This window comes from Tiliqua scincoides, chromosome 4, assembly GCF_035046505.1.
Source record: "Tiliqua scincoides isolate rTilSci1 chromosome 4, rTilSci1.hap2, whole genome shotgun sequence".
Lineage (NCBI taxonomy): Eukaryota > Metazoa > Chordata > Lepidosauria > Squamata > Scincidae > Tiliqua > Tiliqua scincoides.
The window spans coordinates 188,837,167-188,864,307 of record NC_089824.1 but is presented as its reverse complement, the minus strand read 5'-3'; the positions used below and the strand labels follow the sequence as shown (position 1 = coordinate 188,864,307).

Sequence of the window (27,141 nt, the reverse complement as noted above, 5' to 3'; positions counted from 1 at the left end):
TCCTGGGCACGTCGAGGAGTGGAGCAGGCTGCGAGGGCGGCTGGTGCGGGCTCCCGTCCCTCCCCTGCCCTGCCCTTGCGAGCGGAGGCGGAGAAGGAGGCCCCTCGGATCCGATTCCCAGCCCGCCGGCCTCTGCTGCGCCCGCCCTCTCCAGCAGCGTCGCCCGGGGCCGCGCCAGGTTCCTGGGCGCCGCAGAGCAGTCCCGCCGCGATGGGGAGCTGGACTGTGGCCGCCACGGCGCTGCTTTGCAGCCTGGCTGCTGTCGCCACCCTAGGTAAGGGGGGGGGGGCGCGCGAGGGAGAGAGGGGCTACAATCCTAGCCACACTTTCCTGGGAGTAAGCCCCATTGACTACAATGGGGCTTACTTCTGAGTAGACAGGCATAGGCTGGGGCTCTGTGTGAGTGGCGAGGGATCGGGGCTTGCCCTGCTTCTGTGCCCGGGACGCGGCTCCCCAGCCCGGCCTTCTCCGTTGAGCACTGCCCCAGGCCGTGAGCCCCGCGGGGCGCAGTGAGAGCGAGGCGCCTGCTAGAGCTCGCTTTCCCCTGCCCAGCCGGGCAGCAGAGCCCCTCCCTGCTCTTCTCGGAGCCCCCTGGAGGTAGGACCTGAGAGTGGGAGGGCTCTGCTCTGGGGATGCTCATGTTGGACAAGCAAAGCTTTGAACCTGGGAAGCTGTTTCAGCCTCCACAGTAATGGAAGAGCGGAGTGTCTCTGTGCATGTACAGAGTGTCTCTTAACTTCCCCTCCTCTGAGCAGCTAGAATTAAGTCAGTTGTTGTTCCCTTCTAGGATCCAGTGTGTGGAAGTGCTTTAATGCTATTGCTGTTTGCATGTTTTTGGTTTCTCAAAGGTTTCTCCCTACTAGGTATAATGCTTAAATCTGTGCTGCAGTCTCTCCTGCTGCAATGCTTGCTCTGTGCTCTAGGTCAGCGTTTCTCAACGTTTGACCCCTGCTGTACCACTTTACAGGGCCCACTTATTGAAAGTACCACCAGTAACATCCAGCTTGGGAGGCCACATGCAGCAAACACCAGTAAGAGGCTCAGGGCGACTGGAGGGCTTTTTTGATCACACAAAAAGCGAATACTGGAGCTCTACCCACAGAGTTGAGCCTCCTACCAATGCTTGTCATGTTGTGTGGCTGGTCTTGCTGCCAGGTGGCAGGGGTGGGGGGCGGTCTCACAAGTACTACCGGACACTACCTCAAGTACCACTTGTGTATGAGTACCACTAGTTGAGAAACACTGCTGTAGATTTATTCCCATAGAAGCAAGGCACAGGAAGGACCCTGGGTGAACACTAGTTCTCACCAAGACAACTCCTTGAACAGCATCCAGCAGAAATATGGTTGATTGCCTGCTTTGCAGATTTGTCCTAAAAAACACAAGTTCCTAAATTGGAATTTCATGCCCACATCGGTCCTAGGATTCAAGGGAAACAGGAATAGCCTAAGATAAGAATCTTGTACAAGGTGGAGAAACTTCTGAACATACTCCATTGAAATGAATGGGGAGATGTGCAAGAATGTGAATTAATTTCTGTGGAGTTGGTGTTGGGCTGTGTTTTGCAAACTGAACAGTGGCTCCCTGGGGAGCCACAGAAACCGGCCAGGGGAGCAACAGAATTCTCGCAAAGAACTCACTGCCCTATATAGTGTACAGGATTGTAGCCCTAATGGGGAGATGTGGCCAGTGGCCCAGTAAGTCAAGGTCGTGGCCTGTTGAAAAAGCTTGGGAACCACTGGTGTAGGGGAAAGCTTCTGATGCCATTTAGTGCTTTGCAGCTCTTGTGGCAGCTGGCATCAGTCCATGGTTTCTCTTCCTGAGCATCGTCAGGCCTCCTAAAAGCCAGTGAAAATGCACATGCTAGCACCTACCATATCTGGGTGCTGTTTTTCCTTTCTGCCGCTTCTGCTTGTTGAGTTTTTTGTGTGTGTGTATAAGTGATCACTCTCTGTGTGTTATTTTTGTCAGTGGCTAAGGAAGTATGCTAACCACCTAATTATAGGGTACATGAGGGATCTAAATATCTTATTCTGTGTGAGCATTTAAAATAAATAAGCTATTTGTGGAAAATCTGAGGTGTGTCTTGGCTTGCTGAGTGTATACAGCGGCTTAATGCTGGTACTTGAACATGTGTCAGTTTCTTTTTTGATACTTGTTAACAGTATTCTGGAAAAGTGACATCATCTGACTATATTGTACAGTTAGGAGAGTAAGGGAGGGGGGAAGGCTGCACATGGGTACTACTGACCCCACCCCTATTGTCCCCATTAATTCCTCCTTCCTGTCTTTCCTCCTGCCTGTGCCATCCTCATCCAGAAACACCCCTGTTCCAGCCCCTCCCTCCTCGAACTTGCCCACTGCAGCAGACTCATTTGGTATTGGCAGACAATGGCCTTGCTGCCAGTTGGCATTGCTTGGCCACCAACAATTGTGCAGGCAGCTTAGGGCCCAATCCTATCCAAATTCCCAGCACTGATGCAGCTGTGCCAGTGGGGTTTATGCTGCATCCTGGGGTGGATAGGAGGCCTTCTCAGGGTAAAGAAATGTTTGTTCCCTTACTTCGGGGCTGCATTGTGGCTGCATTGGCACTGGAAAGTTGAATAGAATTGGACCCTTAGTTGCATCTAAGGTGCATCTGGTGGTATTGGCAGGCATGGTCACATGCACTAGATGCAGGCACTTCTGCCTGGATCTTGATGCTTCTACTGGTGGAACATCCACCAGCAGGGCAGTTCAGGTAGGATTGGGCTGTTAATGTAGAGTAAGCCAAAAAACTGTAATTATGGACCCACATGTAATTATGGATTTTAATACAGTTTAGTTGTTCCTTAACATCCCTTAATTACACTGTTATTTTATAGTCAGGGTGCTGCTAAGTATATGACTACTTTATTGGTTTTAGACCGTAACGTCTGCCAATGTCTTCTATACTTCCAAAACAGTTACTGGAGACAGAAGAAAGCATATGTTTTGTCCTGTATCCCAAAGTTTGTTTTTCCTGCTTTTCTGATGAAGGGAAACCCTTTGTCATATATGGTGCACTATTTAGTAGGAGAAGTGTTCGGAAGGCCTAGGCAGATGGATCTACCCCTGCACAGCATATGCATATTTCTTTGCAACAGTTACAAACATAAGAAAAGTCTACTAGATCAGGTCAAAGGCCTATCTAGTCTTGCATCTTGTTTGCTACAGTAGCCAAAGGTTGGGCAAATTTCATGGAGGATAGTCTATCTATGGCTACTAGTCAGAATGATTATGCAGTATTTCTAGGTTAAACAGCAGTATATATTGCAGGTGAGTAACAGTGAAGAGATGTACATCTTTCTCCCCTGCCACTGGGTGTTTTGTACAGGTGACAAGAGGGGTGTGTATCTGATTCTGAATGACTGAATACCGAACAGAATGGGGTCCCATCAGTTCATTGTCCATGCATTCCATAATGTGTACAAAAGGGGTTTGTTTCTGGAACCTGGCTTGTTTGCTTGTGCTTGCTTGTTTTTGTTTTTTTTTAAATCTTACTTTTCCTTGATTTTTCCTTACTGACTGTGTTTATAGTAGCAGGAGCTGCCATGCACATCTGCTTTTTGGTAAGCACCATCTTGAATGCCCACATTGAGCATCTGATGATGCTGTTTTCTGGGGCAGGGTGGATATTCAAGATGGCTCCTACTCCAGTGCTGTTGCTGCTCTCACTGCTACTGACAGCCCTTGGATATGTGACTGTACTGACTGAAACACCTCATCTCATCGATAGGGAATGTTACAAGCACTTCTGACCTTTTTCTTTTCTTTTTATTATCATAGAATAGAAAAGGCAAGTTTTGTATCCTGCTTCTCGTATTAAAAGCATGAGGCAAAGAGTCACAGGAAAGAAAGTGGAGAATGATTAGATTAGCATTTCCACCCAGTAGTTACAATAGATCTGTACTGTATACAGCAAGGTTACGTTTTCCAGGCAAGAGAAGGTAAAAGTGACAACAAAGTTGGGCGAATAAGGGCACAATCCTAACCCCTGGGTTAGGTCGACTCAATTCACTTGCAGATCCGAACAGATCGGAGCAGCTGGAGGTGTTTCAAATGTGCTGTAAGGCATGTTTGCACTGAGTCAGAAAGGATTCAGGCCCAGTAGGGTAAGTTTGCATCAGCCAACTCAGGGGTCTGGGGGGCGGCATGGAGAGGGTGGGGAGGAAGTGGGGGGGGGAGTCATTTTGGGGCAGGGGGAGGGCAGGCGGCAGGCGTTCCCGGGGCGGGCGGGGAGCAGGAGGCAGGACCAGGATCTGACAGTTAATGCCAGATCTCACCCCATTTCTGGGCTGCACAGAGCGGCCTCTGGCTGCTGTTCAGATCTGCACTACCTCACCAGGTGGCATAGATTCAAGTAGATCCATTGGGGCCAGTGTAGCACGACACAGGGTAAGGGGAAAGTTTTCAACCTTGCTTTGGGTTATGCTGCTTCTGGCCCCAAACTTGTGCTGGATGCAGCACAAGCCCTCTGGCCTGCCTGCTCTAGCGCAAGTTAGGATTACGCTGCATGACCACAGGCCTAATTCTTCTGAAATCTGAGATTTAAGGTGGATTCCTACCTACATGTAATTGATAAGTTATCTCTCAGTGACTCACAAGTGAATGTATGAATGGTCTCTATTGGAAAGCACTTCTTGAGATGATATGAACACCCCATCTGTGTTGATTCTTTACCACTTCAAGTAAAAATGTGCCATTTGTTCATGAGGCATTCATCAAATTCTTCTTGCCTCCTATATAAATAGCAAAGACTTGCCAAGAAAAAGTTTGACATATGAATATAACCTTATGGAGAAGAGAAAGGGAATGAACCACAGTACAACTGTCACAGCCCAATCCTAACCAACTCTACAGCACTGATGCAGCAGCAATGCTGTTTCCAAAGTAAGGGAACAAACATTTTCTTACCCTAAGGAGGCCTCCATGACTGCCCCCACCACCACCACAGAAAGCAGCTTGTGCCCCACTGGCACAGCTGCAACAGCACTGGAAAATTAGGGCACAATCCTAACCCCTTATGTCAGTGCTTTCCAGCACTGTCATAAGGGCAATGCAGCTCTGAGGTAAGGGAACAAACATTCAAATGTTCTGACCCATTTAGGTAGCTGAACTCCCTCTGCTTTTTTGTTTGTGTTTGGAATTTGCCAAGGTTCTGATGACTTCTGGTGAATAAAAGATTCTGTTTCTTCACCTTTTATCTTGTTTTATGACCAAACTAGATGTATAGCAGGTCTGTGTAATAGTCTCCTGACTTAAAACAAATTTTAAAAAATCCAAACTGCCCTGGAGGCAGCGATCAAAAGGAGAATGATAGTGGGCTTGGGAAGGCTGTTTAATGCTAGCCACTTTTCTGCTCAAAATTACCCTCTTGGCTGCTTTTCCATCTAAGGGAGAAAATATACATCTACCAAATCTCTCCCCCACCCCTGCATAGCAAAACAGTGTGGAGGGCAATTTTTAGCAGTTTGGGACCATGCCAGCCATGAGTTCCAAATGCACAAGTCAGTATTTATTTTCCCTTATCAAACAGATTGTCAAATGATGCTCATTAGTCTGTTAAAATGTTTTTCTAGCCCCCTTCCAGGTTAAAGGTATCGCTGGTATCTCAACATTTATTTTCTTCACATTGTTGTTTAGTGTTTGGGCAACCCAGTTCTAACCTGCATGGAACAGGCAGGCTGACCAACCTGTGCTGTATCCAGTGCAGGGTTGGAGGTGACTGTGGTGCAAGGGGATATTTTTCCCTTTATCCCGAGCACTGCCCCAGCCACTGCAATGGGTCTACTCAGATCTGCGCCAGCTAAATCACTGGTGCCGATCTGAACAGCCAGAGTTAAGCCTGGCTGCTTGGGAGTGGGGTTAGGATCAGGCCTAAGTGCCGGAGGCTGATCCCCCCCCTCCTGGTCCCATCCCATCCACTAGTCCACCCACGGCCTGCCTTCCCTCCACCCCAGAACGCCCCTGAAATTCCCTCCTCTGCCCTTCCCAAACTCCCATGCCAGTGGCTTGCTGCTGGTGCGAACTCGACTCCACCATGGCTTGCTCCCACATGGGGAGGGTGGCACGCGTCTTTGCTCTGGCCTCCCTTACCCCAAAAGAGGTACAGATGTGTCTTACAGCACATTTGCAATAAACCCAGACTGGTGTAAGGGACTTAGGGCCCAATCCTATCCCAATTTTCCAGTGCTGATGCAAATGTGCCAATGAGGAATGCGCTGCCTGTGGTGAGGACTCCTCAAGGTAAGGGAACATTTGTTTTCTTACCTTGGGACTCCATTGTGGATGCACCAGTGCTGAAAAGTTGGATAAGATTGGGCCCTTACGTCAGCCCAGCATGATTTTAGGATTGTGCTAACAAAATAAGAGATTTAGCCTGGCAAGCCTAACCAACCCTTTCCAGATGTTCTCTGCCTTTGTCATTTGTCACCACATCTTCTCTAAAACAAATGTGCCAACATGTACATGCTTCTAACATGGGTGTGTGGGATTTCAACTGTTGGCTTGTGGCGCACCCACCGCGTTCTGTCACTTCACATAGTTACAGAGACCTGGGCAGGAGGTTTGGTCTAGAGGGTAGAGCCTCGGTTAGCCTGAAGATAACATCAGAACACCAACGGCTGAGAATGGCGAGACCTTGAAGCAGCTGACAAGCCCAGCTGAGTGATTCCACCTGCTCTTGGTGTGAGCAAGAAGCGTCTTGGCTGCCCTCCATGTGAGAGATGGAGCTACTTGTCAGCCTGCCTGGGAGAACTGGAGGCCAGAAGTGAGACCAAACCAGGAAGATCCATTCTGAAATGTTGTTGGTTCTTGAAAGAGAGAACCTCTATGTTTGTAAAAATCCCCTTGAGGGATTTAGAAACGCCTACCTATGTAAACCGCCTTGAATAAAGTCAGAGGAGTAATCCGATGACCAGAAAGGTGGTATATAAATACCTAGTTATTATTATTACAAAAGAAGTCAGTGTCTTGAATGAAAGACAAGTGTTTTATTGAAGGGATTGGGTAGTAGGTAGGGGGAGAATTTGAGAATAAAATGAGGCAATAAACAATAGTGAGTGGAGCAAAACAATTCAACACATTTGTTATTGACCAGACAAAGTGTCTGACTAGAAATGCTTCTCCTTTCACTGACCAGCCCTTGCTAAAAGGACTGGCTATGAAAGTGGAGGAGAGGAGAGAGAGAGAGAGAGAGAGTGCAATGTGCTTTGAACCCAACAAGAAAGGGAGAAATGCATTTCTGTGAAGGGAGAGAGAGAGGAAGCAAGTGTGTTGTGGTCGCATAAGAAGGAGTGAGTCAGAAGGAGTGGAGGGGAAGAGAGTCTCCTGAAGAGAGTGAAAAGGAAAACCCAAGGATGTGCTGATTTTGAGCAGATGTTTGTGCCTGTGGAGAGGGGATGGGCATGGAAATGAAAAAAGTGAAATGGGCTGTTCTTTTCACAAAGTAAGCTAAAGGGTATGTAGGAAAGCTGTTACACAGGAGGCAAGAGGGAAAGAAGCTTGGGACTTCTTAAGGAAGTCTTGATTTGCAATCAGATTAAAGGGGAAGTATAAGTCAAGGCTACAACTAACTTCTGAAAAGCGGGAAGTAAAAGATAGATGGAAAAAACTAACACTCCTGCTTAGATATAGAGCAGATGTTTAATAGTGGAAAGAGTAGTCAGGTGAAAAGAAAGAGAGAGAAGGTCCTTCTTGGAGACAGTCAAAGGAAGCTGGGGGATACCTGGCACCCAGTTACACAAGTAAAAGGTTGTATTGTTTTTCCCACACCTGTCCTGTTGAGTGGGAGAGAATAAAAGACTATGTTGGGAAGGTGATCAGGAGACTTCCTGGGGTAAGGGAACAAAAGTTCTCTTACACACAGGTAATCCTCTGTCACCCTCTGGTCTACCTGGACCTATGATGCAAACCTGAATGGACCCAAGGGAATATGGAAAGGCTGGGAGGCATAGCATACTGGTGGTGCAGTTGATGCTGATAACCATCCTTTGCCCACCCTATCATACCTCCTGGTGGCCCCAATCCCCACCCAGTTTCTCTTCTTCCTTGCCCTGTTACACCCCAATCTGTTGCACTCCCTGTCTGCCCACCCCCTGTGTTAAACTGAATATTCCCAAAAATATTAATGTACTTCATAACAAACCTTCTATTAATGATCATGTAGTATTCTTTGGGATGGACACACTCCACTAGTTTCAGGTGTTCAATTTTCCTTTCCAATAAATCAGTTTTCCTTTCCAAATGACAATTTGCTGTATTATCCTGAGAAGGTAGCTAATGGGCTGTTTTCCACCAAAAGCTTCTTTGCACATTCTGGAGATGCTTGTGTTAGTTCAATCACCAGCATTGCCACAAGTTTGCTTAAATGCACAGATTGTCTCATACGTTTGCCCCCTTGGCATTATCAATTGTGCACCCTTGTGGTGCTGTCCATGGTACTATTTTTTTTTTAACTGATCTCTGTTAAAGTATTTAGGCTTGGCATCAGCACAGGAGGGGTCTGAATTGTGACTCAGACTTCCTATCACAGTACAGTTTTAATTGACTTAGCATTTCTATGAGATCATTAACACTAATTGTGAATTCTTATTTACTTGGCTTGCATAATTGTAAGATTGTTTCATTTTCTCCTACAAATTCACTGTGTCCTTTTCAATTTTTTTATACCTCTGTATACGCACACGCGCGCATACACACTTAACTTTCTGTTGTTTTTGATACTATATATTAAGGGCCCATTCCTAACCAACTTTCCAGCAATGGGGTAGCCACAATGCAGCCCTACAGAAAGGGAGCACATGTTCCCATACCTTAGGAAGGCCCCAGTGACTGCTCTTCCATCACAGGATGCAGCACATGCCCCACTGGCACAGCTGCACCGGCACTGGAAAATTGGATAGGACTGGGCCCTAATATGGCTCCTCCTCGGGAAGTTCTTGAGCTGTTGCTTCAAACATGTTGCTTCAGGGCCCTGCTACGTGGATATTTCTTCAGTCATTGTTCTGCTCAGTGCAAGCCATACAACTAAAGTTGTATCATGTTGATTGGCTCCATCTGGGCTTTCTGGGGGTTGGTAAATGGTGATCTTGATTGGCCTTTTGGTTCCATAACTGTTTCCATTACATGCACAGCACCTTTGTGCAGTGCCATCATAATGTACACTATAGTGTAATGTACACATTATATATTATAGTGTAATGTACACATTATAATGTACACATAGTGTACATCATAATGTACATAGTGTACATAATGTACACATAATGTTGCAAGGCCAGTCAGCCACTCAAATAAGCAACTCGGTACACAGGATGAAGGTTCATAGGCTTTTATTAAATTGTATACAATTGGTCCACGGGACTCGGGTCTCAAAGCATGGACCAAAATTGACCATTGGGTTTTAACTTTTATACTTTACAATTCTTTGTCTGAAAATCCAGACTTTTCATTCGCTGAAGGTTTGACATCATAAATGGGGCACAATTTTAATAAGACAGAGATAAAATACATTTACATACAAGATGAAGGATAGGTGGGCAACAAGTAAGCAAAAACCATTGATTGGCTCTCATTTACATACAGGTGGGGTTTCATGCCAAAACTTTGCTAAAATTATACAATTTCTAACAATTTCCAAAACCAGTAGGGTTCACTGTTACATCATCTTTATACAGCGCTGACCCTTACTCACATTTATTAATTTATTATGGACTTCTTTGAGAAAACAAGTTTTCATACCATCTTTATTAAAGAGAACATACAAACACTTAAATATGTGTGAAGACCCTAGTTTGGTCGAACCCTTAACCCATGTATTGGTTGTTATTCCTTAGACTCCTTTTAATTAAATGGTTTTGCTAAACTACCTATATGCATCCTCTCTTCTGGGTTTAGCACATTTTATAAGGGTTCTGTACAAACCTGTGTGAACCAATCTTTTAAACTTCCTTTAACACCCTTACTATATATTTCTATGACTTATTTTAAAGCTAAAATAAGGTTTTGTGACTTTCCTACATTCTAATATTGTACTCTGCACATAAGATTCTCTTGGCAACTTTTTGCTCTTGTTAACCTTCAAACACATTCCATAAACACACCACTTTGCAACATATCTGCATCAACTTTCTCTCCTATCTCTATTACATAAGCTGCTTTGAGACACTTCCAACTCCCTCTTCTCTGTACCTGCTTATCAAACTCTTTTGGCATTCATACAAAGGCTCTTTCTTAGAGACGGTCGGTCTTGTCTACCTAACTGGTTAGTTTCTTCATACAAGTGTCTGGTCAAAACATCCTTGACTATTTAAGATAAAGATGTCTACAGTATTAAACTAAACTTTTCAAAATCAAGCAATTTGATTCTGTAAGACTCTCCTTAATTACTAATATTTTATATGTGTTGATTATACCTTTTTAAAAACAAAGACTAAATATTTATATTGGTTTTCTTTCTTTTGAAACTTTGAAGAGTAAACAAATGTCTTCTCACACCTGGCAGGGAGACCTATACGCGCCTGCTAATGTTGCCTGTTATCTTTGTTGTATCACTTCTGTGAGGCCAGCAACTCCTATCTCTATGAGCGTGGCTTGTGATGTTTTCTGTGCTTTTAATAATGAGGCAGTTGGCAGTTTGGTTTTTCCCAGTTATTTAATTTTAGAAATCAGGCATCTCTCTTTTATTGTGAATCTTCAGTACTCTTGTTCATACTCTACTGGCCTATCTAGGTCCAGGTTCAAATGTCACCTTGTCTCAGTATAATTCAGCCTTAGGTTTAGATAGCACTCCTTCCCACATTGTCCCACAGAATGGCATACATATATGTAGTCTCTTTGTAAAGGTTCAATTTTCCTTGGAAGGAAACCTCAGAATTTAAAGATGAGCATGGAAGGAAGGAATGATCCTGGTGCTCACAGACAGCAATGAGGGCATACAAAATGAAGTAGTGAACAGGAAAAGCAACCATAGCCATTTCAGCCTTCCTCCCTCCTCCTTCCCCCTGCGCTGGTGCAGAGACGCTTTTACTTACAGAAGACATGCTGGTTCTTTGTCCCCAGTTCTTAGCCTCTTCTTCCTTGTTCAACACAGAACATGGGCACGATACCAGGGTGTCTTGTATGGAACAGTCTTCCGGTTGTGTTGGTGTATGAATAAGCCCATGACTTATTTTAAAATCCCTAGTACATCCCTAGTACATTTAAAATTTTAAAATCCCTAGTACAGTATGCCTAAGTGTTTGCCTGGGGGGGAGGCATCATGCATGAAAACATTTTGTACCAAACTGATACTTTGGGCTGGACTGAGTACGTGTGCTTCTTGAAGAGGATTGTATTCTCATGATTGGAGTGTATGATACAAGGTCATCCAAAGCTTATTTTGGTGTGTGCTAGAATGAAAACTCATGCAGCTCTGTGCTGAACTAGGAACCAACTGCCGCCATGTACTACTTCCTCTACCCAGTCTTCATGCTACTTCCCCAGGTGACTGAGTACACTCATGAGGCCTGCCCATTAAAGTGCAATGTACCTTCAGAGATGAACCCAAAGAAGTTGGGCCTTGAGAACCAACTTCTCCCTGCATCAAGAGGGGAATGTCTTGTCACAGACACCCAACAACAGTGTTCATACCAACTTTTAGTGTGCCATCTTCTCTTTCTAAACACAGACATTTGAACTGCGCTCCATGCTTTGTGGACAGACCCTCCATTTATTGCCGACTCCCATGCTTGCAGTGTTTGCACTTCCCATCCCAAAAAATAGTACTAAGCTAATGGTTGTGGTTTTTTTAAAGTCTACTGATGCTTTTACTGCACTGAAGAAGTTCATGCCAGAAACGTTAATTATGCAGGCTGTGTTGCGAGAACCGGCATATTCCGTGCTTGGCAATCTCTCTGCATAATAAACTAAAAAATGTGATTAAACTTGTCTGCCAATAACATAAGCAAAAGGAAATCTGTTTCCTGAGCATGTCTAAGTGCAGGTTCAAATGGACAGCGAGGTAGGTATTGTACAGCTTTCAGAGAAAGGAATTCCTTCTTGACGCCCAGGCATCCGTATCTTTCTGCATGTAGGAAGCCTGCCTGTGAGTGAGGAGGTGAGGCTTGCGTCATACACAACCAGATGACTGTCCCCTGTCCTGTCCTACCCTCGTTGTGTTATTTCTACTGTTGGCCCCTTTAAAACTCTAGGAGTGGTAGGGAAGCATTAGGATGTCTGTGTGCACACTTTCTCTCTTCTGGTCTTCAAGTGCCAGAGAAAAGAGTGCTGCTGCATCATGCAAAGAGGGGGGGGGGAAGGGGGGAACTTGGTTATTTCCTGTGCCAAAAAGAACCACATACCTCGCAAGAGCAAGCAGAGCAAATCCACGCTCTTCATCTTTCCTGGGTTCCCAAGTATTTCTCTCCATGCTGATTTTGAATCAGATACTTATGATCTTTAGTTGTTTGTGAACTCTAATTGTAATTAAAAACCCCATTGTAGTTTTGTTTTCTCATGGTCTTTTGCAACTTTTAACATCTTTATACCCCTGCCTTTCTTTTCTTTTGACATAGTTGATTTGTTACACCTTCCAACAGCAGTCAGGTGGAGACTCAGTGCAGGCAGTGGAGAAAAGGCTGTGTGACTTGCATGGATTGGGGCAGGGGTTGCTGAACAGAGAAGATTCCATCCTGTGGATGACTATTAACTTCAGTCAGTGTGGATCATTATTGAAATTGATTGTAATGGGCCCAGTCCTATCCAACTTTCCAGTACCAATGCAGTCACAGTGCAGCCCGAAGGAAAGGGAACAAATGTTCCCTTAGCTTGAGGCGGCTTCTCCACAGCAGAGTGCAGGGCATGCCCCATGGGCGTAGCTGCATTGGTGCTGGGAAGTTGCATAGGATTGGGCCTAGTGTTGTATATGTCATGCTAGCAATTACCGGTATAGCTCAATGCTATATAGAAGTGGGAAGTCACCTTGCTCAGTAAAGGAAGCGTTTGCATGTGTAGAGAATTTGCTTTCAGAACTGCATATATTGTAAGGACTTTAGTATATTGAAATAAAATGGCCTATTGTAGGTCACTGTGGGGGTTTCAGCTATCTTCATTAAAAGTTTTCTGCTAACAGTAAAACCCAAATACTGTACTGAAATAAAACAGGGTGTAGTGTGTGTGTGTGTGTGTGAGAGAGAGAGAGAGAGAGAGAGATCTAAAATGATTGTTGTAGTTACAGACAATTGTTATAGTATTAAACTATGCACAGATCTGCTGGGTTTGTCAATTTCTGCCATGATTGCCAACAAAACATTAGGCTTATTGGTCTCATTGCTAAAAATGTGCCCATTCATGCTGTTTTTAGGCACCAGTGCTGTTCTTGCCTAAGGCTCCATTTGCGCTTCCTAAGTGACTCAAGAGAGCTTGCAGCCATTGTGGTGGCCAAAGGGTCAAAAACAGAGCTGTGGGAGGAGGATGGATTTCTGAACAAAGCGCTGGGTTTGCCTGTGTGGGGCAGAGTTCACTAGTCAACGCTGCAGTCAAGTAAGCAGCACTGCCAGCATTTTAAGGTAACTGATCATGTTCCGTTTAAGGGAGGAGACTTGAAGCGTGAGTATGAGCTGCAACATTTGATACTCTGGGCTGAAGCTGGCAATATAAAACCTCTGCAGCTGCCCAACCTACATATTCCAGAGAGCAGAGGAGTTCTAATTTCCTCTCTCCTTCCTTTGCCAGGTCTGTCGCAACTTGATCTACACAACTTTTTGTCTCCCTTGAGATAGTTTTTATATATGAATGTTCATCCAGGTTTCCAAGAATAAAGCACATGGATGTATCTCTAGCATCTGACCCTCATCTGTTTACTGTTAATGACAGGATAGCTCCATGTTTTCCTGCCTGGTAGAGAAAACAGTCTAGATTTCATCTGCTGCATCATGAATGTGGAGGGATGTGACAAAGAGCTCAACATACTTGTAATAGAAATACAGGTGTGCACTGCTTAACGACAGACCACATATAGAATGGGGGTCAAAGCACAATGAAGAGGCTCTTAATGAGGCAGTCAGGACTCCCATAGTCTGCAGCAGAGTGTTGAATGTCTCATCAAAGATAGAATCTCAAAAGACATAGACGAACAAGCCTTGCTGAGAGAGAATCAGCATGGCTTCTGTAAGGGTAAGTCTTGCCTCACAAACCTTTTAGAATTCTTTGAAAAGGTCAACAGGCATGTGGATGCGGGAGAACCCATGGACATTATATATCTGGACTTTCAGAAGCCGTTCGACATGGTCCCTCACCAAAGGCTACTGAAAAAACTCCACAGTCAGGGAATTAGAGGGCAGGTCCTCTCCTGGATTGAGACCTGGTTGAAGACAAGGAAACAGGGAGTGGGTGTCAATGGGCGTTTGGGCCTCTTTAGTCTAGAAAGGAGACTCCTGAGGGGGGACATGATTGAGACATACAAAATTATGCATGGGAAGGATGAAGTGGATAGAGAGATGCTCTTTACACTCTCACATAACACCAGAACCAGGGGACATCCACTAAAATTGAGTGTTGGGAGAGTTAGGACAGACAAAAGAGAACACTTCTTTACTCAGTTTGTGGTTGGTCTGTGGAACCCCTTGCCACAGGATGTGGTGATGGCATCTGGCCTGGGTTAAAAGGGGATTGGACAAGTTTCTGGAGGAAAAATCCATTACGGGTTACAAGCCATGATGTGTATGTGCAACCTCCTGATTTAGAAATGGGCTATGTCAGATGCAAGGGAGGGCACCAGGATGTAGGTCTCTTGTTATCTGGTGTGCTCCCTGGGGCATTTGGTAGGCTGTTGTGAGATACAGGAAGCTGGACTAGATGAGCCTATGGTCTGATCCAGTGGGGCTGTTCTTATGTTCTTATGTTTATACAACAAAGAGGCTCTCAATGCCAAGAAGTTGCTATCTCCAGTAGTCTATGCAACAAGACTATCTCTAGTAGCCTATTTCTGGCAGGGAGTGTCTGTTTACATAACAAAGGCACTAGATTGGACTGAATGTTCACTTAACAACCTAATTGCATAACAATGTAGATTGGAGAACATACTGTTGTTAAGTAGCACATACCTGTACATGTTTGTAGAGTCTAGGGTCATTACTTCTTACTAGGAGGGGCTGGAGCTCAGTGGAAGGGCACCAGCTTTACATGCAGAAGACCCCAGACTCAATCCCTGGTATCTCTAGGTAGGGTAGAGATAAATTCTGATCTGAAACCTTGAAGAACTGTTGCCTGTCAGTGTTGTCAATACTGAGCTAGAAGGCCCAATGCTCTGACTCACTAGGAAGCAGCTTTCTATGTACTTTTGCTACTCCTGTGCACAGGGGTCAACCTGCAGTTTCGGAAATGATCTGAAGAGGGATTCAAGTAAGAAGGAATGTTTTGCTGGTGCCCCAGTTCCCAGCAGCCGGCTTTTCCAGTCTGGGCTTCTTCCTTCCACAGTTCTGCTGTTGTTTTCTATCCAAATTCAGTCTCCCTTTGAATAGTGTTATTTCCCTGGAGATCACTTCAGGAAGTACTGCAGATTGGCTGCTTGACCTCCATAAGATATTTAAGAGTTAGCATTTATTGAGTGGTTTAGAGTTCACCAGATACATTTTCATAATAATCCTTGCAGTGAGATAGGACAGAATTAATTATCCCCATAGTTCAGATGGCGGGGGGGGGGGGGAGGAGATAGAGCTTGTGGAGAACAGGAATTAGCTTTGTCTGACTCATGATAATCTAGTAGCTCACTATTACCTTGTAGCAACTCTCCAGGGTTTCAGACTGGTTCCCCCTCAACCTGAGGATATCAGGGATTGAACCCAGTCCCCTCTGCATTCAAACCACATGCTCTTTCAGCATTGAGCTACATCCCCATCCCTAAAGATCACCTAGTGAGATTATGGCAGGGGGTGATTTGAACTGGGGCTTCTCAGTCTCTTGTATCCAATCCTATCCAACTTCCCAGTGCTGATGCAGCCATGCCATTGGGGCCTCCTGTAATGGGGGGGCTTCCTCTTCAAGGTAAGGGAATGTTTGTTCTCTTACCTTGGGGCTACATTGTGACTGCATCAGCACTGAAAAATTGGATAGGATTGAGTCCCTAGCTATTACATGACACCATCTCTATTTTTAGAAATCCTCTTCCCTTGCAGCATACACAAATGCTGCTCCCTCACTCCTACACAGCTGTTCTTGCCTTGGAAGGGACTGACTGTGGTAGAAACACATGGAGAGAAGAGTGTGATGAGGGAGAGATGTGCAAATATAGCAGATACATCACATTGGTCTTTTATTGGTAGAGCAACATCTTTTTTGTTTTAACTGCTTCAGTGCTGTTGCCTTCTGTGCATGAAAGTGTTGTTAAAGTCAATGAGCATCACACGTTTTTCTGTGCATAAATGAAAACTGGCTGGATGTGTTGAGAACAAACCTGATGTGAAGTGGAAGTTCAGTCATTTGAACTACCCAAGTTTGAAAACTTTCTGTTTTCAAAAAGAAAATGCAGGGGGAGCGGTGTTTTGGTGTTTGTAAATTTTCCCTTCTGAAGTTAATAGTGAGGGGGATTTAAATCAGGTAATCAGTGCAGAGGCAAGGATAAAATCCCCTTCCCCTTCCGCCATGCCCAATCCAAATCTGATTGCACAAGGCTTTTTTTGAAAGGAAGCTCCAATGACAGGATAATCCCTCATCCCATGTCACATCTTTTTTGATTCTTAGTGATTGAATTTCTCCTTTTGGGGCAGAATTAAGGTAATCAAGGCAGAACCATTGATAGTCTTTCATTTTTAACCACATGCCATCTTGGGTGCAGTTCTGCTTCACTTAAATTGAGTTTTCAGTGAGATATACATTTTACCCTTTGACCCTCAGTTTTTTTTTAGCCCCCTAGAACGAGGTTTACAGGAATTACATTGCAGATGTAGAAGTTCATGAAACCTTTAATTCTGAGAAAATCCAAGGCTGGTTTGTAATTGACTGTATGAGACACTGGCCAGACAGAAGTCCCATTTGATTACACGACTTTCTTTCTACATGTAATTATGGTGAGCAGTAATAGCTCTCAGTAGTAAACGGTTGTGATGGGATTTTCATCAATGAGAGAAAGAATGCCTTTTAATTGGGAGGGAACATACAACAGTAAAGACTGCTGTTAGCTTGGCCTCGTGAATTCCTTCCTTCCATAATCTCTCCTATGGGAAAAACCAAGTTCTCTATCCTCTCTGGCGAAGAGTGACTTAGCCAAGGAATTCTGGGAGTGGCATAGAATAGATTTCAGAGATCTGGAAAGGGGATAGCAAAGGGATAGCACACTGCCCCCTTAGAGCTCAATCCTATGCATGTCTGCTGAGAAGTAAGTCCCATTATAGTGTATGGGACTTACTCCGAGGTAAATGTGGATAGGATTGCAGACTTATTCCTTGCTGTCACTGACAGCCCTATCTGCCACTACTGATGACATGCAGTTACCCTAATGGAGCACACAGATTAGTGGTGGTTGTAGTGGTGGGGTGGTCAACCAGTAGGCCAATCAGAGATTGTAGGCCTCTTGGGTCCCCTTGGACCTATCCAGCTATGTACGCGTAGATGGTGTAAGTCTAAGGAGAGAAAGGATGGATTGAAAAATTGGGATATCCTGGCAGAAGTTGCAGCTACTGGGATCCACCCACTCCAACCTGTTCCCTACCTTGCCTCTCCTGCCCCCAAACTCCCCCTATGCTCCTCCCACTTATGACACACCCACTCTGCTGACTTGCCTGGGCTGATGGTCCTGGGTGGTGGTGAGGTTGCAGAGCTGCCACCGCTTATGCAGCTGTGTGATGGGGTGTGTGCTGCATCCTGCAGTGAAGGGGCCATCATGGAGACCTCTTCAAGGTAAGGCAACATTTATTCCCTTGCCTCAGGGCTGCATTGTGGCTGCCTTGGTGCTGGAAAGTTGGACTGGACTGAGCACTCGGTTCTGGATTCATGGTTTTAGAGGATCTTTCACACTATTTAGTTTCCTGCCCTCTTTTTGCAAGATCCAGGAACATCTGCTTGTTCCTTAGCTGGACAAGGTTTCCAATGTTTCTGTTAACCAGAACATTAAATTTATTTTAAATGATGGACACATGTTTTTAAAGCTGCCCAACTGGCAGCAACTAGAGCAGAGATTAGAGTTCATTTTGTTAAGCCAAATGCAACATGTTGTTTTGATCTTTTACATATTTATGTCATCTCGATTATAAATGGGCAGGAGGTCTGGTCGAGAGGGTAGAGCCTCCATTTGCCTGAAGATTAACATCCACAAGGTCGCCAGTTCGAGGCCACCGGCACCGTGCGACCTTGAAGCAGCTGGCAAGCTGCAGCTGAGCTGTTCCATCTGCTCGGAGCGTGGGAGGATGGAGGCCAGAATGTTAAACCAGATCGGAGTGTAACATCTTGAATGTGGTGGTTCTTGAAAGAGAGAACCTTCTTTCAATTTGTAAAAATCCCTGCGTGGATTTAATAAGCCTGCCTGTGTAAACCGCCTTGAATAAAGTCTTGAATAAAGACCAAGAAAGGCGGTATATAAATACTGTATATTATATTATTATTATTATAAATGTTTTCTGGATTACATGTATTGCTAAGAGCCGAATCCTAACTAAATTCCTATGTAGAGATACAGCAGAGCCAAAACAGGCAACCCTGCATTCCACAGGGGAATTTTGGCTGCTGGAGGTCTCCTTGAGGTAAGAAGACATTTGTGCCCCAGGGTAACTCCAGCAGCTGCAATGGGTCATCTCAAACCTGTGCTAGCTATATAGCTGGTGCAAGTCCACGTTGATCTGTGCTGACTGATCAGGCCCAGGAAGGGATATAGGATATGGCATCCACTGGCCCTAAACCTGTGGATCCACTGGCCACAAACCTGTGCCCCAAGCACAATCTGCTTGCTCCCATCTCAGTCCCCCCCCCATTACACCCCTCCCTCCCCCCTTCCCCCGGACTTACCTGCTCCAGTAGGTATCTCTTCATGCACCAGTGCCAGTGGGAAGGCTTCAGCCTTCCTGCCAGGGCTACTGGAAGCTGTGCTGTTGCAAAGTGCTTTATGGCACTTTTGTGACAGTGTGCATCGGTGGAACACGTGCTCCACCCGCACAAGTGGGGAATAGGATTGGGCCATCAGTGATGTAAGTCAACTAACTGAATTTATTTTTTCCAAATTGAACTGCTGTATGCAAGCCCCAGGCTTATTCCCTGGAGGCCAGCCTGTTGCCCATTAGCAGTCGCAGCACTGTGATGTTAGTAGGGTTGTCATAGTCCTCTTGTGTGGTTTTCTGAACAGACTAAGGCTGATAGGTCTCTTCTTCCCACAGTCTCGGCTGATGAGGACTGCAGGGGGTACATAGACAGGAATGGCTCGTGGCACTTTGGCTTCGACTGCAACTATTTCTCTTTTTGCTGCGGAGACTGTTATCATCGTTACTGCTGCATTGATCCCAGGAAAATCATCACTGAGCGTCAGCAAAAGCAGTGCCTAGCATTCAGGTAAGAAAATACAAGATGCAAACCAAGCCAAGGGGACAGGAATCCAAAACCACAGTGAGTGGGTAATACTTTTAATAGAACCAAATCAAGGATTACAAAATAGCAAACAAGGCTTTGAGTTCTGCAGAGCTCTTCTTCAGACTGGATGGAAAGCAACCTTCTTAGCCTTCCAAAGGCTATATAGAGGGTGGTGATGAGAAACTATCATTCCTGCCTTAGGAATGAGCTGCTTCAGTGTGTGCGAGGTGCAAAATCTGGTTACCAGCTACAAATTTCATCTGACATCAGGAACTACATAATTGTTCCTAAAATATAAGGCAGAACAGGGTGGAGACTGGGGTGGGGAGGCGGGCAGATTGAGGCCAAGAAGGGGTTGGTATTGGCGGCTGCAGTGCTGGCAATATCCTGTCCCCTTCCCAGCCTCAATTCACCTTCCCAGGTCCACTTGGACTTAGCCAGCAAAATCGCTGGTGCAGGTCCGAGAAAACCTAGCAGGACAGCTCAGGCTGACTCTTTAACCTAAAGGAGGTCTTTGTGGCTTGAAACTCCCCAGCGGGATGCAGCCTGTGCCATGTTGGCATAGCTATATCAGCACCAGAGGAGTTAGGCAGGACTGGACTGTAAGCTATGTAGTTCATCTATATAATGCAAACTACGCAGTTTCGTCTTGTTATTATTAAGACAAGCTTATTAACTTCTGTGTTTTGGGAGTTCTCTAGGATCTGACTTACTATCAGATACTGTAGTATGTGCAACCCAGTTATAATTCTATCTGTTTTTCTTAGTCCCAAAACAATTGCTGGCATTGCTTCAGCTGTGGTACTTTTTGTGGCCATTGTTGCCACGATCGTCTGTTGCTTCCTGTGCTCCTGCTGCTACCTGTACCAGCGACGGCATCACCTTCAGACACCCTATCAAGGTAAGAAAGGACTTGCTGCCATGGCCAGCACCTTCATTGTCGCCAATTAGATCAGGATGAAAGGTTCTGGGACTCTTGATTAGTTTTCAGATTTTGATGCAAAGACAGCATACCAACTTTTGGGCAAGAATGTTACCAACCTTTTTGCAATTCTCTTCCAAAAAACCCCCACCCTGCCAAAAACCAATCAGCAATGGCATGTTCATTCACAGCACAAGGGAATTGCAGAAAGTATCCTCTCAAATCCTGACATTTGGAGTAGGAAGCACACATGCTTCCAAATGAGGAACTTCGTGCAGTTGTAAGTCAGTTGTAGGCAATGCATCTGTATCTCAGAATGGAACTTATACCTTGTAGAGATCACTTCAAATGGCAATTTCAAGCAAGTTCAGATCACAGCACGTTCATGTTTGAAATGGGATTTATACCGTTCAGATGTGTTTTCTGAAGGAGAATATGATGTAGCTTTAAGCAAATGCATACTTTTTTGAAATGACTCAGTAAATAATGAGTCACAAAAACAACAAACAAAAAACCTTATCAAAGCATGCATATTTGGTTCTTGAAATTTGGACAAAAACTCCAACCATTGCACAGATCTCTGCAGCCCGTTTGTGGGAAGACAGAAATATCTGAGACTATGAAAAGAAAGGTTTTGTATAGGCCTGCTCAGGACAAAGGGCCATTCAAGTAGAGTTGGAGGAAGCAAAGCTGAGGGAGGTGGGTGCTTAGCCTACAACTGCCATGCCAAAGCCTAGTCTCCAGAGCCTTTTTTCCCAGGCTTTCCTTACCTGTCTGTGTTACAATTACTACAAGCATGAGAAGGGCAACTAAAGGTGCAATCCTGACTGCACCCTAGGCCAGTGCAAGTCTCTTGTGCTGTAAAGCACGTTTGTGCCTCCTTGAGAGTTGGCTGGGCTGGCGCAGGGACACGTGCAGGCCTGCAGAGGCTGCATCCAGCCTCTGTGCCAACTTAGGAAGGGAGGGTTGTGTTGACCAAGCTCGGCCAATGCAGGGATCTGGGGTGGGTGGGGAGGAAGCAGGGAGGAGGTGGGAGGGAGGCATTCTGTGGCGGGGAAAGGGAGGGCGGAGAGCGTTCCAGGGGGCAAGTGGGGAGCTGTTATGCCAGTTCCCAACCCTGTTCCCTGAGCGGTGTGGAGTGGCTGTAAGTGGAGTGGCTCTCCTCAGACTTATGCCACCCCATGAGGTGGCACAAATCCAAGGATATCCATTGGGGCCATGGTGGCTTACCCGGGGTAGGGGGAGGAGTTTCTTCTTACCTCTGGCTGAGCCACTTCTGGCTCCAATCTTGCACTTCCAAGTGCAGGCCTCCTGGCCTGTCTGTTCCAGTGCAAGGTAGGATTGCACTGCACAATGATTAACAACCCAATTCTAATCAAAGTCCTGTGCTGCAATGCAGTGTTGCTGGTGCTGCCTCCGCTGCACCCAGTGCAGGAATAGAGGCTGCTGGAGTTCTCCCCGAGGGAAGGGAACATGTGTCCACTTCCCCTGGGGAAGGCCACAGTAGCTGCTATGGGATTACTTGGGCCCGCACCACCAAAATCACTGGTGAAAGTCTGAACAGCTCCTTGTCCAGAAATCAGGTCCAGGAAAAGGGGATAGAATATGGCAGTGGCAACTGCTTCCATTCTCACCCCTATCCCAGGCTTGATCAACCCCCTGCCCTGTTACAACTCCTCTCCACCTCTTTTCTGCCTCCCTTGCCTCTCTGCCAGCCCACAGAGTGCCTACCTGCTCTGGCGGGTATTTGGTCTCTGACTGGCACCTGCGGGCTCAGGCCTGTCCACCATGCCAGGATTCTCCATGCTGCCACAGCGTGCCTTACAGCATGTTTGTGACAGTGCATGTGCCCGTACCACCGGCAGTAGCTGGTTTAAAATTGGGATGTAAATTTTTGTGGCATTCTCCCCAACGAAAAAAGCTTATGAGATTGGAGCTTTTTAATCTGGAAAAAGACCGTGAACAGAGGTGTAAAAATTACAGTATAGAGAGTGAGTTGAGAGAACATGAGAAGAGCTCATGAGATCCATTTATGGCCCAATCCTATCAAGCAGTCTGGTGGTTTCCAAACACTTTAGCATTGAGACCCACCTAAAAAAAAAAGTTTCATTTTACCAGTCACTCAAGCCTCTGTGGCTATAATGGTGATTGGGGAGCAGTGCTCCTCCCAACTAGCAGGTTGTTTAACCCTTGATATACATAGCCCAATCTAACCTGTCAGTTTTGCAAACCACCAAAAATTGGGTCATGGGCCAAGGGCCCACACTTTGGGAACTACTGGCCTATGACAACGGATCTTGAAATCCACTGCTCTCGGTCCTGCTGCAGTGGCATGAGAACCATGCCAATATTGTGTACTTCACAGATCACTATCCTAGTTAGTCACCACTATTTATGTGTACATAGAATGTTATGATTTGATGCATTACTTTATACTTGCAAATACTGAATCTCATTTGTCATCTTGTTGCTCATTTTACATAGTCTGAAGAGATCCTTCTGGAGCTCTTTGCAATGCATTCGAATCTCATCCACCTGAATCCTTTGATGTCATCCATAAACCAGCTTAGCTATTTCACTGCGCATCCCTGAAGATTGTGAGAGAAGCTTTTGTCTCTTTTAAAACACTAGAACTTTGGGATAGACAATATCACTTCTTACCTGTAGTACAGGAACTCTTTATGTGACACCTAATTTATGGAATTCATTTCCACGTGATGTAATCGGAATTTGGTATTTATCATGCATTGAGTGTTCTTCACAGCTCTGTTGGCATGGCAGCTGCAGAGTCTGACACATTTGAATGGTCTGAGTTCATGGGATGTCTTTAGAGATGGCCAGAGTGAATAGAGGCTAGTTGGGAAAGGATGAAGCATTTCTGAGACTGGTAGAGTGCTTTGTGGGGCTATTTGGGAATCTTCCTTTGTAGCATATCTACCAGGAGGGCATGATCTACGGGGTAGGTGTTTTGCTTTACTTGAAGGACTGCTGGGATTGGAACATCTCTGACATCATTCAGTTGTTATGGAATTTCACACTGTTCTGTTGGGGCATTATCAGCTTGTGTTCTTTGTTCCAGATCCAGGGATCCCAATGTCTGGCTACCTGTCCCAGCCTCCAGCCCCCTACCCTATGGATCCCAAAGCAGGGCCAGCAGCATTTCAGCCTGGCTATTCCCCTGTGGCAGCTTATCCTCCTGTATTTCCAGCTGCACCGTACCCTCAATACCCACCAGGGCCTCCATACTACAACCCTACAGGTAAGGAGGGAATGTGGGATGATGGCAAATGGAGAAGAGAGAGATGGAGAGGGCAGGGGAAAGGTTTAGGCTTTTTAAAATAGTGCTTGTGGAACTGTTGCTGATGACATCATTCTATCATCCTGGGGTTTTTTTAAATCAAACTGTATGCTCTGTGATTATTTACTTTTATGATATTAAGTATTCTGGTTGCTGTTAATTAAATATCTGTTTATTCTGCATGTTCTGTATATTTTAATACTACTTATGTACATTTTTATGTTTTATGTATTTTATATAGTAAACCATTTTGATATTTTTAGGAAAAGTGGAGCATAACACTTTAAAATAAATAAATAAGGTTTATAGCTTTATCTCCTCTGCTCTGATTGTACAAGGAACTTGTCTTGGAAGTAAGTTTGTTAAAGCTCATCCAGTTGAGTGGGATTCACCTGAACAATTTCTGTTGGCTCCGGACTGCTGTCTTGACCTATACCCCCAGGACAGATGTTATTATTGGGTTTGATGGACAGAGTTCCTTTTGGCTAATCCTGAGAGTGGGAAAAACCTATTCCTTGCTCTTCACATCTCCCACAAACCCATATGAGGCTAGTGACCCATCTTGAACCCCCTGTCTGTAGCCATGTTCCAATTGTTACTCTCTTCCTTTGGCAGCTCCGCCACCCTACGTCCCACCACAGCCATCACAGGCCAGCACTTGAGGAGGACCTTACAGAGACCATTCAGTGAAAGCCTTCTTCTCTGGGCCTGCCAAATTCATCTCCACAGAGCCAGTATGGGCCACTTAATGCACTGGGACTCCAGGCCAAGCTTCAGTATTGTCCACTACCAGTTTTCTTACTTGTTAACTTTTTGCTCTGCATGGTAGGAAGCACTATGACTCTGTTTCTTTGCTCCCTGTCCTGCCTGTGTTGCTGAGGGAAGCTCCTGGTCCTCCTTATCTCCTGGGCTTGAGAAAGGGCTGATGCAAACGCAGGCCCAAAGAGCTGGCAGTGAGATCTGTGGAACTGGACTGAGCCCTACTGTGCAGCGAAGCCTCTTCTAAGGGAGTAGAGAAAGAAGCTGCCTCAGATGGCAGAAGAGGGCAAAATGGGACAGGCTTTCTCACACTGGGTCTTTGGTCCACCATGTTCCTTCACCAAGGGACACAAGGATTAGACATGCCAGTTGTTCATGGGGCTGGGTGCCCTTTGGTATCTGAAGGAAAGACAGTGGCTTTATGGAAAAGTGCTGCTTGCATACTAATTAAGTGGGTTCCAGTCTAGTCTGTGCCTGGAAGGGACATTCCCTGAGAGCCCCTTGTAACTTGTTCTGAACTGCCCAAAGAAGCTGTTTATGTAATAGATTAATTGGAAAAGGTAAAAGGGTCTATATAGCAAAATCCTTTTAAAAGGCAGGATGAATGCCTGAGGAGTGTAGGCAAGTAGTCTTTATGTGCTGCTTAGCACAAGTTATAGAAGGCTTAGGGTCCAATCCTATCCAACTTTCCAGCACTAATGCAGCCATGCCAACAGAGTGTGCACTGCATCCTGCGGTGGGGGGAGGGTAGTCATGTAAGCCTCCTCAAGGTAGGGGAATATTTGTACCCTTACCTCCAGGCTGCATTGTGGCTGCATCCACGCTGGAAAGTTGGATAGGATTGGGCCCTACATCTCTGTTGTGTAGAGGTGAAAGGTAGCAATGTTTGGAGCCTGAGATTACAAATCTAGACTGAGGTGATGGAAGCCACTAAGAATGTGTGAGGGTGGTGGGAGAAGAGATTTATATTGCCTTTACTTCTTCTCCCCAAGACTGAGGGTTTCCTTGGTGTCCAGTTTCAACTCTGCCCTTTATTTGGGCTGTTTTCATACAAGATGTTTAAATTGCCTTGAAGTCTTATTTATACCATTTGTTTCAACATCACACTCTTATTCTTCTGAAAGCAAAAGAGTGCCATGCGTAAGGGAGATGAATGTTTTGGCCCGTTAGGTTCTACACTGCCATCAGAAAGTAATTGAAGCAAAAGCCCCTCTAGTTTTGTGGGTGAAAATGCCTTTGATCCCACTGGGAGCACCTCCTGTGTAGAAACACGTACAGTATTTCATAATATTCTAACTTGCTCTGTGCCTGGTGATCCTTCTTTTGACTAAGGAAGAACAGCTAAGCCGGATCCGTGTGTTGTATCCTCTTTAAACCTTTCCTCTTCAGCTTTGTGGTCAGGGATATGTGTTCACACGCTACTGAGCCCTGTAAACTTGACCCCCCATCCCCCGGCAGTGTAGCCACACCTCCTCCTAAAGTTCCTAGTCATTCCTGTAACTTTGCTGGTATTCTTGCTGCATGACTCTTGCCTGACCAGCTCTGCAGACTTAATCTATCCTTTCTTCTCCAAACCTCAATAGTGGCAAGTATGTGGAGATGGAAGTACAAGCTCCAGGGTACCATACCTCATCTGTCACAAGGATGCTAGCCTTTGGACCTGACTGCATTGCAAACATAATCCTTGTATTTCCTGGAGGAGGATGAAGGGCCAGGAAGGAAGGCAGATTGAGGAGCAAAACACAATGCATTGGCCAGAGTATAAAGGCAGTCATTGTGGAAATAGTCTGCTGCTCTTGCACAATCAGCCAGTTGCTTTGTAAGACCATCTCTTAGCTGTGAGAAAATTCCCCATGAGCTCATGGTTCTTAGCAACAAGGGAGGTAAATGGAGCCATTGTGAAAGGGAGCCATGCACTGTGCATACAGCTTAGGCCCCAAACCACACATGACCCTACAGACCTGGAGCTTGCTGTGATACCATGGAAGCTGGCTGTTGCAATTGCAGAGGTGCTTCTCAGCTCCTTCTCACCAAGAGAGGCAGTGCCATGTTGAGGGCAGGAATGGTTCATTTCCTCAACCCCTAAGCTCAGACCTTGTTCCCACTGTGTGGGGATGGCCTTGGTTTATGCCAGCAGTTGGCAGTCACCATTGCTAACTTCAGTTAGAATGACGTGTATGCATCACAAAATGTTTGCTAAAAAGTGAATTAAACTTGTAAATACTGCTCTAGCCCTCGCTTTGTGTGTGGTATGTTATTCTACCTGTTCTGTGTGAGACACACTCGTACAACAAAGTCGCTTGGTGAGAATAACCAGAGAGATAATAGAAACTCTTGACTTTTGGAACAATAAAAAACTTAGTAAGGAAAAAAAATGAAACCATGTGAATATTTGGTGAGGGTAGGGAAGAGAAAGTGAACAGGTGCAGTTCTGGATATGACTGCACTGGGGTAAGCACCCCAGAGAAATTTAAAGAGCTGGACCAGAGAGAATTGGAGCGCCAATGTTTACCAACAAATGTAAAAGTCAGCTTCTCTGAGCCCTAAAGTGAGATTTTTTTCATCTCAAGGAAGGCACAAAGGAGAAGATTAGGTCAAACTAGCTCACTCT

The 27,141-nt window shown here is 45.4% G+C and overlaps 1 protein-coding gene across 1 annotated transcript; it reads left to right on the top strand.

Annotated features, from left to right (window-relative positions):
- On the top strand, nucleotides 1–26,761 carry SHISA4 (shisa family member 4). Its single transcript, XM_066625017.1, has 5 exons — nucleotides 1–274; nucleotides 19,362–19,533; nucleotides 20,319–20,452; nucleotides 23,553–23,732; nucleotides 24,387–26,761. The coding sequence occupies exons 1-5, from the start codon at nucleotides 211–213 to the stop codon at nucleotides 24,431–24,433; spliced, it is 597 nt and encodes a 198-aa protein (XP_066481114.1). The 5' UTR covers nucleotides 1–210; the 3' UTR covers nucleotides 24,434–26,761.
- Nucleotides 26,762–27,141: the final 380 nt, after the last annotated feature.